The sequence below is a fragment of the Lepidochelys kempii genome, chromosome 8 (assembly GCF_965140265.1).
Source record: "Lepidochelys kempii isolate rLepKem1 chromosome 8, rLepKem1.hap2, whole genome shotgun sequence".
Taxonomy (NCBI): Eukaryota; Metazoa; Chordata; order Testudines; family Cheloniidae; genus Lepidochelys; species Lepidochelys kempii.
Window position 1 is genome coordinate 66,838,910 of NC_133263.1, and position 13,190 is coordinate 66,852,099.

Genomic DNA, 13,190 nt, shown 5'->3' on the forward strand with positions numbered 1-13,190 from the left:
CAGTTCATCTCTACCTTGGACTTAACCAAGGGGCACTGGCAGGTACCGCTAGATGAATCTGCCAAGGAAAGGTCAGCCTTCATCACACATCTCGGGCTGTATGAATTTAATGTACTCCCTTTCGGGCTGCGAAATGCACCCGCCTCCTTCCAAAGACTTGTAGATGGTCTCCTAGCGGGATTAGGAGAATATGCGGTCGCCTACCTTGACGATGTGGCCATATTTTCGGATTCCTTGGCAGACCACCTGGGACATCTACAAAAAGTCCTTGAGCGCATAAGGGAGGCAGGACTAACTGTTAAGGCTAAGAAGTGTCAAATAGGCCTAAACAGAGTGACTTACCTTGGACACCAGGTGGGTCAAGGAACTATCAGCCCCCTACAGGCCAAAGTGGATGCCATCCAAAAGTAGCCTGTCCCAAAGTCAAAGAAACAGGTTCAATCCTTCTTAGGCTTGGCTGGTTATTACAGACGATTTGTACCGCACTACAGCCAAATCACCACCTCACTGACAGACCTAACCAAAAAGAAACAGCCAAATGCTGTTCAGTGGACCAAAACGTGTCAGAAGGCCTTTAACAAGCTGAAAGCGACACTCATGTCTGACCCTGTACTAAGGGCCCCAGACTTTGACAAACTGTTCCTAGTAACCACAGATGCGTCCGAGCGTGGTGTGGGAGCAGTTTTAATGCAGAAAGGACCTGATCAAGAATTCCACCCAGTAGTGTTTCTCAGCAAAAAACTGTCTGAGAGGGAAAGCAACTGGTCAGTCACTGAAAAAGAATGTTACGCCATTGTCTACGCTCTGGAAAAGCTACGCCCATATGTTTGGGGACGGCGTTTCCACCTGAAAACCGACCATGCTGCACTGAAGTGGCTTCACACCGTCAAAGAAACTAACAAAAAACTTCTTCGGTGGAGTTTAGCTCTCCAGATTTTGATTTCGACATCCGACACATCTCAGGAGCTTCTAACAAAGTGGCTGATGCACTCTCCCGTGAAAGTTTCCCAGAATCAACTGGTTAAAATCGTCCTTGAGATGTAGAAAATATTGTTAGTCTTTATATACTTGGTAGTATATTTAGAGATGCATGTGTCTTATTAACTCTGTTTTTCCTAGAGCTCCAGGAAGAAATCCCAGCCAGTGTTTCACCCTAGCTGAGATTTGGGGGGCATGTCATAAATATAAAGGGAAGGGTAAACCCCTTTGAAATCCCTCCTGGCCAGGGGAAAGCTCCTCTCACCTGTAAAGGGTTAAGAAGCTAAAGGTAACCTCGCTGGCACCTGACCAAAATGACCAATGAGGAGACAAGATACTTTCAAAAGCTGGGAGGAGGGAGAGAAACAAAGGGTCTGTGTGTCTGTCTACATTCTGTCTTGGCCGGGGATAGACCAGGAATGGAGTCTTAGAACTTTTAGTAAGTAATCTAGCTAGGTAGGTGTTAGATTATGATTTCTTTAAATGGCCGAGAAAAGAACTGTGCTGAATAGAATAACTATTTCTGTCTGTGTATCTTTTTTGTAACTTAAGGTTTTGCCTAGAGGGGTTCTCTATGTTTTGAATCTAATTACCCTGTAAGGTATCTACCATCCTGATTTTACAGGGGGGATTTCTTTATTTCTATTTACTTCTATTTTTATTAAAAGTCTTCTTGTAAGAAAACTGAATGCTTTTTCATTGTTCTCAGATAGCCTGTGGTCACCTATGCAAATTGGTGAGGCTTTTTATCCAACATTTCCCAGGAAAGGGGGGGTGCAAGTGTTGGGAGGATTATTCATTGTTCTTAAGATCTAAGGGTCTGGGTCTGTAGTCACCTAGGCAAATTGGTGAGGCTTTTTACCATACCTTGTCCAGGAAGTGGGGTGCAAGGTTTTGGGAAGTATTTTGGGGGGAAAGACGGTTCCAAACAGCTCTTCCCCAGTAACCAGTATTAGTTTGGTGGTGGTAGCGGCCAATCCAAGGACAAAGGGGACCTTGGGGAAGTTTTGACCTAAGCTGGTAAAGATAAGCTTAGGAGGTTTTTCATGCAGGTCCCCACATCTGTACCCTAGAGTTCAGAGTGGGGGAGGAACCTTGACATGGTAGCTCACGAAAGCTCATGCTCAAATAAATTGGTTAGTCTCTAAGGTGCCACAAGTACTCCTTTTCTTTTTGCGAATATATATTATGTGAGGTTTTTTTTTTTAAGACTGCTCTAAATTCTGATGCTGGAGGAGAACAAATTATAGTCAATTTCCTATCTTTTTTCAGTAGGGTGACACAGTAATCTAACAGTACAAGCATTGCTTCTTGCTTATATTTACTCTCATTTGCATCTGCTTCTTTAATCCTCTATTGAGGGCTAAGATTGCCCTCAAACAATCACAGACTTCATTGAGAGCTGTGTATCAATATTTAAGGGCAGAATCTGTTCTAAATGCTGAGTGAATATTCAGTGAACTAGAAGCAAATGTAAGGAAGTATAAGCAAGAAGCAAAGCTGTCTGACTGTCTCATCGTAATAAAAAGAGAGTAGGAAAAAACTTGCATTCCACTTTCCAACAACAAAATTTAGAAAATGAACTCTTAAAAGTTCTGGTGTATGTACCTAATGCCTCACATCAGTCATTTCTGTGGACATTTAGTCTCCTCTTGCCATTGACTTCAATAGGCATTGAACATGAATATCTAAGGCAGAGTTTGGCCCCTAAAATTGGTTATGCTGGTGTCTCATTCCTCTTTAAAATTTTTCTTCCAATATAAAATATTTCAGATACAGAATATTGTCTATGAACAATAAACGTGACTCTTACTAAAGTACTTTGATCTTCAGCATTAAAGGATATTTCCTGAGAAATATAATTTAACCTTATATAAATGGAGGAAATGGGAAGTTGTTCTTTCTTTTACATTTTCACTTATCATTTTATCAGAGATGTGGCACAGAGAAATCCTTTCTCTGTGCCGGCCGTTACAGATTCCTGCCTATGCTTTTTGTGCCCAATTAGCTGTTTCTGTTCTGTACTTACTGTAAAATAATTCTTTATATTTCCTTATCACTGGACATCAGCTTATGCAATGTTGAATAAGCCTTAAAGAAATGCTCTTTTTGTGGCAGGTAACAAACATTGTAGGTGGAAAAAGGCATACTCTTCCTGTGGAGACGGACATCATAAGCCATACTGATCACTCTTCCAGTCTGTAGCATTGCATTTAGTTCTTTGATGCTGTGTTGCTCATCACTTAACAATTACACCAATTACATCTGCTTTCCTAGTGGAGAAGTAATTGTGCAAACTGATATTTTTCTTTCAAATAGATAGCTTTTAAGACCTCTTAAAATCAAGTTTCTCACAGAATAGACAGGGGCTTGTAACACCCTGGTGATACTTTTCAGTAGGGGTTTACCACAGTGTCCTAGCCCGTAGTCCAATCTCCTTCCTTGACAGTACTGTACAGTGTGCTTTGTTTGTCTGCATATCAGTACTGGTGTATGTACATAATTTGGGCATAGGTGCTGTGGTTGCTGCCACACCCCCTGACTTGAAGTGGTTTCCATTATATATGGGGTTTACAGTTTGGTTCAATGGCTTTCAGCACCCCCACTGTAAAGATTGTTCCAGCGCCCCTGAATTTGGGAACCCCAGAGAGGAAAAGGTGCTCTAGAAATGTCAGATATGATTATATTAAAACCTACAGCTTTTAAGACTGAAAACAACTGAGAATTCAACACAATTAACTTGTATGTAAAAACAAATATAATTTTTTCCCATTATACTTGCCTTTTGGTCATGAACTTATTCAATATGTATGATAATAGAACTTGTATGGAATACTTCAGTTGACAAAGCTTCTATTAATATTAGACTGAGATTGGCTTTGACATCCTACTGAGCTCAAGTAATTTAGACTTGATAAGATAAATGTCATTGGAACTGTAAGAATTGTGTGAGATCTCTCCATTGCTAGGTCTTTCGGAGTCAGTACAATGTAAATGCAGTTGAATGAGATGCTTATATTATCAAGTTTTTGCAGACCGTTTGTATCTGCAATGCTATCAATGGAACAGTAAGTAATGTACTGGAATAGAATTTCATTGTGGGTAATTTGTTAATTAAAAATGTTTTGTTGAATAACCTTTCCTTCTGCTTCAAGATACTAGTCCACACAAAGGCCTGAAGGGTCTGTAATACTTAGGGATCAATTATGCCTTGTAGGCACAGTCCGTTGCAAGGGCTGGTGTGAAGCCACACTGCTGCAGAGGGAACAATGGGAGGCATTCTGCCGGTTACTATCCTCCATATAGCTGGTACATAGGGTAGGGTGGGGACAATGGCAGAGCCATGGTCCTGTCTTCTCCTAACCCTTTTAGGGCACAGAGTATCCCCCCAGGATTAGAGAGTACTGGTTGTGTGCCTCATGATGCTCTTTTGCCCTTCCCCCACTGAGCAACTGTCTAGTAGGCAAGCGGAATTGGCCTTTAACTTCTTAAAATTAGGCCATTTTAGTTGCCATATGAGGCAGGGCTTAAATTCAGCTGGAGCTGTCCAGAGCAAAGCTCTGGTAAATATTTCAACCCCCTTGGAGTTTTTATAGCATGTGTGGGGAGCTCCGGGAAATACTCTATAAAAATTTAAGCTTTGGTATGACGCAATGCAGTGTTGGAGACAAACCTGTATTTTTTTTACTAACGTTAAAAATAACACACTAGAGCATTCCAGTCTAATGGTAAAAACTTCATTCCACTCACCACTACATTGACCAGGAAGCTTAGTATAGTGATCTGGAACATGATGTCCAAACACTGTAGTGTATTTGTAAAGGGTAACAACTTGTAACTGCCATGTACATTAGTCAAACTGGACAGTCTCTACGTAAAAGAATAAATGGACACAAATCAGATGTCAAGAATTATAACATTCATAAACCAGTCGGAGAACACTTCAATCTCTCTGGTCACGCGATTACAGACATGAAAGTTGTGATATTACAACAAAAAAACTTCAAATCCAGACTCCAGTTAGAAACTGTTGAATTGGAATTCATTTGCAAATTTGATACAATTAACTTAGGCTTGAATAGAGACTGGGAGTGGCTAAGTCATTATGCAAGGTAACCTATTTCCCCTTGTTTTTTTCCTATCCCCCCCCCCCCGACGTTCTTGTTAAACCCTAGATTTGTGCTGGAAATGGCCCACCTTGATTATCATACGCATTGTAAGGAGAGTGGTCACTTTAGATAAGCTATTACCAGCAGGAGAGTGGGTTTGTGTGTGCGGTGGGGGTGTGTGTGAGAAAACCTGGATTTGTGCTGGAAATGGCCCAACTTGGTTATCGTACACATTGTAAGGAGAGTGATCACTTTAGATAAACTATTACCAGCAGGAGAGTGGGGTGGGAGGAGGTATTCTTTCATGCATTGTGTGTATATAAAAAGAGATTCTACACTTTCCACAGTATGCATCCGATGAAGTGAGCTGTAGCTCACGAAAACTTATGCTCAAATAAATTGGTTAGTCTCTAAGGTGCCACAAGTACTCCTTAACTTTTATTAAGCGTTTTTAAATTATGTAACATTGTAAAAGAAGAGAAACCCAGCTTTGGGCTGGAATTCTGCATTTATTGTAGAGGAGACTTTCAGAGATACAAAGGGTGGTAGGTGCTGCACTGTCAGTGAAATTCTGTGAGAGTTAGGTGACAGGTGTCCCAATAGTGTACCAAGGTATAATGTGTTTTTGGAAGAAATACAGTAACATCATAAGGCCCCTAATATCTAGAGGGCTAAACCTACTAGTCAGAGGTTTCAGAGTAACAGCCGTGTTAGTCTGTATTTGCAAAAAGAAAAGGAGTACTTGTGGCACCTTAGAGACTAACCAATTTATTTGAGCATAAGCTTTCGTGAACTATGAAGTGTAGCTCACGAAAGCGTATGCTCAAATAAATTGGTTAGTCTCTAAGGTGCCACAAGTACTCCTTTTCTTTTAGTCAGAGGTTGACACCCAGGATGAGGAGGCACCAGCAAGGAAGGTCCAGTGTTATCTACAGAAGCCTCTGGATTGTAGGTGTGTGAGAGACTTCAAGTCCCAGTTGAGAGAAACCCAAGAAATACGAACAATTGATCCTTGCTGTAACTACCATGATGATGGCCATCTTTGTTTATAATGTATTTTTCATAGAGAAAAATGTCCATTGAAAATTATTTATATATTTGTTTTGGAAAAGGATTTTCCCACATAATTTTAAATAACTTTTACTGAAACAAAAGTGAAAATAATATGCATATCTTTTTGGTTTTAGTAACCTTCAAATTATATCCAGGAAGCTATTATGATTAGTTTAACTGTTCAGAGATGATAAACCTTTTAATCCATTTGAGCGATAGAATTGATAGTTATTGAACTGTTAAGTCTAAAACCAAACTTGCTAAGTATGCTCTCAGCTAACAGGGTGATTTCATCATATTGTCAGGGGGCCTGTTATTTTAAAGAAATTATGTTGTGTGTAACTAATGATGTGGTCCCGGAGGCAGGCTCATGCAAAAGAGATAATAGAAGTGTTGTGTTGCCACACAATATCTACTGAATGTTAGATAATAGAGGTAAGAATTATGGCAAACTCAGGGCCCATTACTTACCCCTTACCAATCTACTTACATGTTCTTGTAATTTTCATGTACTTAAAAAATCGTTTTATCCTGTTAATCATTCATTTAGAATCGTCTTAGGAATTTTATTTAATTTCCACTAATATTGGTACTCATTTATCTTAACACAATTTCCTTCAAAATATAAAGCCAAGTGGATATGATTGTTTAATGCTGTTTTATTTGCTTTTATGACTTATTATATATAATGCATAACATGCAGATATCACAGGGTATCTCCAGATTTGACATAACTGATGGTTCTTTATCATGGAATATAATTCTGAAGTCCTTTATTTTTAGTTTTAGTAGGAATTGTTTTAGTTTAGTAGGAATAGTTTCATGATGAGGAACCTTATTGAATGGTAGCAGGGGTCCTGATGTATATGTGATATATATGTAATGTATTGATGGATAAAATAGATATTTTATCTCCATGAACGAGCTTAGATGTATTTTCATAGAAATGCCTTTGAAAGTGGGACTACAGAAGACCAGTGACTTCACAACTAGTGTATGTAGAGGGGTTGTCTCAGTGTTTATACCATCATGTTCCTTGCTCTGTACCCTATGGTGGGGCCAAGCCTTGCAGTCCTTACTCATGCAAAATTCCCAGTGAAATAAAAACCTTGTTTTGCTTTCAAAAATCTAATTTCCCTTTTTTGTTCCATTCCTTGTTTGTTCTAATATATTCTCCCACTGCAAGTACATTTATTGAGACAAAAATTGACTGCTTTGTTTCATGGGGGACTCTGCTGCCCTTGTTCAATTGATTTTTAAAGATGTCTTGTTTTATTGTAATACCAGTATTTTTGCTTTTGAGCTTCTGGTTTGAATGAGCAGGAACACCCAGGGAAAAATATGGCAAACAGTGCTAAATTTTGCATGTTTTCAAGGAAAAATTGTTAAACCCTCCATCATTTTCTCTAGCTTGGGTGGGGAGAAGATCTCTAGAAACCCTTTTATTTCTTGAGGGGCCAGAAGAGGACTTAGGCCAAGACTCTGTTTCCCCTCCTCCAGGACTTCTTCTCTACCATTGGGCCACACGCTTCCTGCTGACCTTGGGGGTATGATACAGCATGGCCAGAAGGCAGCAGGAGAGTGATATAAGAGAGATATGTAAGTCCCAGGATGAGGAGAAGCCTTATTCCCTGTAGAGGGAAGAAAGGTTTCTATAGATTAATTAAAAGCACCTGAAGCCAATTAGAGCACCTGAAGCTAGTCACCTGATAAAAACCCCCTGCTTCAATCAGCCAGGGGAAGGAGTTGGAGCAGAGAGCAGTCTGAAGGAGTTGAAGTCGAGGAGAGTTTGGAGAAGTGCTGTGGCTGGCTAGAAGACCAAGCCCCTAGGCTGGGACCTGGAGTAGAGGGCAGGAAACTGTGACCTGAACACCCCCCCTCACCCCCCCCAAAGAGGAAGTGCAGGACCCATCATAATCGTACCGGCAATTTGCCACAGGGGTTAGAGGACATAGTTTATTGACCTTTCTTAAACTCCATCCCCCTCAGTGTCAAGGTTGTGTGATGGCTGGTTCCCTCCTTCCATCTTAGATTCTTCTAGGGTGGCTATCTGGCTCATCTTCATATGGGCTGGCAAGATAGACCCCTCCTCCCCACCCCTATCTACAGAAAGATCTTGTGACAAGGGATGTGGGAGGAAGTGGGTGGCATCAGTCTTGGCTGAAACTTGTTTCTTCTTTACTAAAATGTTCTCAAACCTTTTTGCAAATCTGGGGGAAGTTTTAGGCTCATTACAACTCCTGTTCCTTCAGGTAGGTCATTTGCTGCTGAGCTTCCAGTTCCTTAAAGGTGATTTATTTCACAAGGTTTTAATTTTTCTTTACACTGGCAGATTTTGTCTTTGATTAATGTACAAAGTGCTCCTCCCCGCTGATCTTTCCAGCATGGAGAGCATCAGACAGTGATTACAAGTGTGCTGTATATATTTCATTGTGAGGACACCATTAAATGCAATGCGGGCTCTGTAATATAAACTCTGTTGAACAAACCTGGTGGCTGTAACTTTTAAAAAGTAGCAACCCCTTCCCCGCCCCCGATTAATTTCTGTGGGTTATTTTGTGACTCAATTCTTGGAAGTTACAGACTCCACCACACCACTTTCCTCCAGACACACTGTAGTGGTATGGTGGGGGCAGGAGTACATGAGTTTGGCCTCCTCAGTGAGCAGGATAAAGTGGCATGTATTCCACTCCTCTTTTCAGTATTGGCTTGAAAACCATAAATAAGGTTCCTGAAACCAGGGAAGAAGTTTGTAATGCAGATCCAATGAAATGTCTTGTCTTCTTCTGTAAGTCTGACACACATTTGTGTCTGATTCAAAACTTCTTATTCTGTTCTTTATTCTATAAATTGTACATCTGACACAGAACTACCGGAAACCTTTAGTTTATGGTTTGACTGCTGTGGTTTGGTTTATGGTGCATTATATTGAAATTTGTCAGCTCTTGACTTTATCTGACATTCCATGACCATCCCAGATATCTTCTAATACCTACGATTGCTAATGTTGAATGAGTGCTTTTACAACAGGAGTACAGACTTGTTAGAATCTGTTTTTGTTCGCTCCCCTCCCCAGGCTATAAATGTTTCTCATAAACTATTGTTATGTGATAGCCCTTTGGTATTTCTTACTCAAACTTCCACACTTGTTGCTATTACAAAATGTTGAGGGACCATATACCTTGTACCCACATATATACATACACTTCCCTCTAATTCATGGTGAGTTCTTGGTCTTTTTTGCAATGTGTGCAATTCAAACCGTGAGTGTGTATGTCTCTTGAGCTTCTTTCAGGTAGAGCAGGTAGGCAGTTCCTCCCTTGTCCCAAATCCTTTGCATCTCTTCAGCACCAACATTTTCAAACTCTCGCAACTAGTGCTAATTTCCTGTCTCTTTTGCTGGCTCTCAGTGAGATAGTGAGTACACCATCTGGATCCAAATAGATTACCACAGATTGGAGACCTGGACCTTGTAGTGGACACATCTTATCCCTCTTTTGTTCAGCTGCTGAGTTCTGTTCGGCTGTCTCCAAACTCTCACTGAGGTACAGTTGTCTTAGCCTTCAGATGGTGACTATGGTATGTCATGCCAGGTGGTCTACCCACAAGGAAAGTTTCCTGTATAGCTTCAAAAGGACTACTGAGCATGTTTAGTGCCACACCGCAGATGGCGGATGTTTTTGCTTCTCTGGTAGTGTCATTTCGCCCAACTCTGGCAAGTCTGTAAACACACAGTAAAACGAATAAAAGTAAATGAATAAACTATGTCTCCACCTCACTATTTCTTCCCTTATTTACACAAATAAATGCTGAAATGCATGCATGCCAATAAACCATTTGGCTGTTTTTCTGCATATGAGAATGTTGGCATGAGTGCCACAATTTCTTTTTATGAAGAAATAAGTGTATCATTTTAGTTATATATAAACAAAAGTAATTTAAAACATGGGCTCAGTCCTGTAATCCTTACTCTCATGGATCAGGCATTGAGAGAATTGGGGTTTAATCCTGGTTTGTTGTGTGACTAAGAACATTTGAAAGAAAATTTCAAGCAGATTGCTGTGTTCATTGAAATAATACTGTTGCCCATAAACATTCAATTTTTTTGTACTGTTATGTACATTGCATTGTAAGATTTAATAAAAATAGACTTTGTAGAGTTTTATCGTCTCATAAAAAGAACCGGTACATCTTGCACTATTTTATTTTTAGATATGTGTCTTTCTCAAGTTGCTTCAAAATTATTGACAATGGTTGTCACTTTCACTACTGTTTCAAAAGATAACATGTCTGGGCTATGGTGAAAACAAATTACAGTCCCTTATCTAGAAGAAAACAATGTCCAGTGCTGCTGTACACAGAAATGGGGCTATGCAGCTACTGAGGCTTTTCCCACAAGTGGTTATTTCTCCCTCACTAGTGTAGGTTTTTTTTAATTGCTTGTGACTGCTCTCCCTTCTCCAGTTAGGAGTCCTAGCCCATGGCTAAATCAATTGCTATTTGTGCTAAATGTGCATATGCCCTGAGTATTCTACAGAGGGAGTGTGGAAGGGGAAAATTATTCCCAAATTAATATCCAAGGAATAATTTTAAAGAGGAGGCCTGTCATCCTGAAAACAGAACTCCTGGGGTGACAGCTGTGTTTTGTTGCTAAACTGTGGACAATAATAGTTCATTGGACTACAAAATCCCCCAATTGCCTTTTCATTTTCTGTTTTGTGCATGTGTGTGTATTAGTGGGGGTTATTAATGAGAAGTGGTTATTGGGGTTGCTAAAAGGAAGTGTCCTCTCCCACACCTGGAAGTCTAGTCTGAAGCTGAGTTGAGGCTATGTGGAGTAGGGCCTGAAGAGGAGACAGTCCAGGATGTATATAGGGAGTAGTAGAGTCGGAAGCAGAATGCTCACTTGATAAAGCTTTCTCCAGTCCCAGGCATAAGTGCAATTCCTCAGCAGAGTATGATTCAGAAGTGCAAATCATTGGTAGCCATAGCTGTGTTCAGGCAAATCGAATCTCCGATTCCATCTGAATAGTCAGGATCGTTCTATCAAGCTAATTTGCCACTTGATAAATTGGGAACTAGTTCTTAATTGTGCAAAAATTACTATAAAATCATAATTGTATAATCCCCCAATGTGTAATTATGGTCCATTTTGACAATATTGTTTGTGGTGTCTCGAATCTGTAAACGCAGTGCATGTATTTTCAGTAAATCTCTGCAGCTAGACTTCCAATTAATTCTTTTTAATGAAAATACTTGGTATATCGCAAATTGATTGCTTTTTCTAAGTTCAGTGCTGTGGTAATTTTTCTTTCAGCACCTAAAGAGTTTGGTCCACTCTTATACACTAATAGCTTACAAATTTTAATTTTTAAAACTGAAGCCATTTTAAAGTTAACTTAAACCTGGTAACTTCTTAGCTTTTCTGTTTGCCAACATAAAATTAGCTTAAACAAATTATGCTGAACAAAATTCCTCTCTTTAGGCCTTGGATAACACTATTTCAGTCTAAAGAGAATTTTAATGGCTGAATTACAAACCATCTGAAAATTATGGTTTAATAGAGGTGCTAGCTAACCCTTAGAAATGGTAATATTGCAGTGGGTTTTGCTAAACATATATAATGGCAAAAATAATCATGAGCTTCCAAAATATACCACAAAGCATTTGGTAATTACACGCCTGTACACTAACAATATTTGTTTTTTTCTCTAGTTTCTCTGCTTGAAGAATATAAGAACATTCCTTTCAGCATGTTGTGAGATATTTGGGATGAAGAAAAGTGAACTTTTTGAAGCATTTGATTTGTTTGATGTGCGAGATTTTGGAAAGGTAATTTAAAATTTCCTGTTTACTCATATCTTCTTTTCTGGCTGGATAAAGTGGTTATTGGGTAATGCTTGCCATTGGTTTTATATAGCAACTACCTTGATGCAAAAGAGAGGTTTGGTCTAGTTTCGTTCTTTTCACACTTGTGTTGCATTTTTCTTTTCTTTAAGTCATAGCTGACAGAGGCCAACTGCCTGGGTGTGTTGACCATTGTGTCCTTTAGATCTACTCAGGGCAGACAACCCAGTGGCTAGAATTGCAGTGGCCAATGTACACTAGCACGTCCCATCATCGGCGCGACTGGTGATGCACTAGTGCTAGCGCTGGAGGAAGACTTTAGGGGAAAAGTGTAGGAGAGGCCAAAGAGGTCAAACACCTAATGTTCTACTGACGGATTTACCTCTTGATTCCTCCCTTGGTTGGGCTTGCTCACAAGGGCTGTTCTGTTGGGAGCAAGTTACAGGCACAAAAGGAACAATGTTATGGGGCTGAGAAGGACCATACAGTGGATCGGTGTCATAAGGAAAAATGTGCACGGCTGGAGGAGCAGGGAGTAGCGGTGGTGGGTGATGAGAAGAGGAGTCTGGGCTGACTGTAAGGTCAAGTAAATCAAGCAGTCACTTGGCGCGCCATATCTTTTGCGGGGAGCCTCCTATACCATGCACACTCTCACTCCCTTGGAGTAACCCTATTTTCCTCTCCAGCAGTGGGACTTAGGAGGGGGGAAACAGTAACTCTCAGCCCTTCATCCCCACCCTCTTATGGCGAAGGGAGAGGAGTGGTAGGCAACTCAAGACTTGAATTCTGTGGCCCCCCCCCCCTTGTCATTGCTTGAAGCCGCTGTGTTGCCTGTGGGCCTTCAAATTGTAAGGCTTGGCACTTAGAGTAATGGGAAGAAGGAAAGGATGATAAGAGTGGCTAAGCATGGGGAAGGAGAGAAAAGTGAGGGTTTTGTATGAACAACAGGCGGTAACAGTAGTCAGATGAAGTGACAGTGGAAGTGGGATGTCCCTAACCCGCAGCATCACCATCTTTGCACCTATAATTTTTTTCATTGTCTAGGCTGGCAGAAATCGATGTAGGTTTAATACAGACACTCTATCTCTTTTCTCCAATATTTTCAAACCAGACTATCAGACAGCAGGAACATGCTGTGGCAGGCAAATATCCTGGTGTCTATGACTACGGTCTGTGGGAAAAAATCTCTTACGTACAGTTAGT

General features: G+C 40.4%; 1 protein-coding gene across 8 annotated transcripts in view; it reads left to right on the top strand.

Moving 5' to 3' along the window:
• Positions 1 to 13,190, top strand: part of VAV3 (vav guanine nucleotide exchange factor 3) — a 248,586-nt gene that overhangs the window by 43,620 nt on the left and 191,776 nt on the right. For all 8 annotated transcript variants that reach the window (XR_012160359.1, XR_012160360.1, XM_073356846.1 and 5 more), the window contains exon 2: positions 11,856 to 11,972. Coding sequence is in view for 6 of the 8 variants with exons in the window: in XM_073356846.1 (XP_073212947.1) it covers positions 11,856 to 11,972 (117 nt within the window). In the remaining 2 variants the exon portion in view is untranslated. The remainder of the gene's footprint in view (positions 1 to 11,855; positions 11,973 to 13,190) is intronic.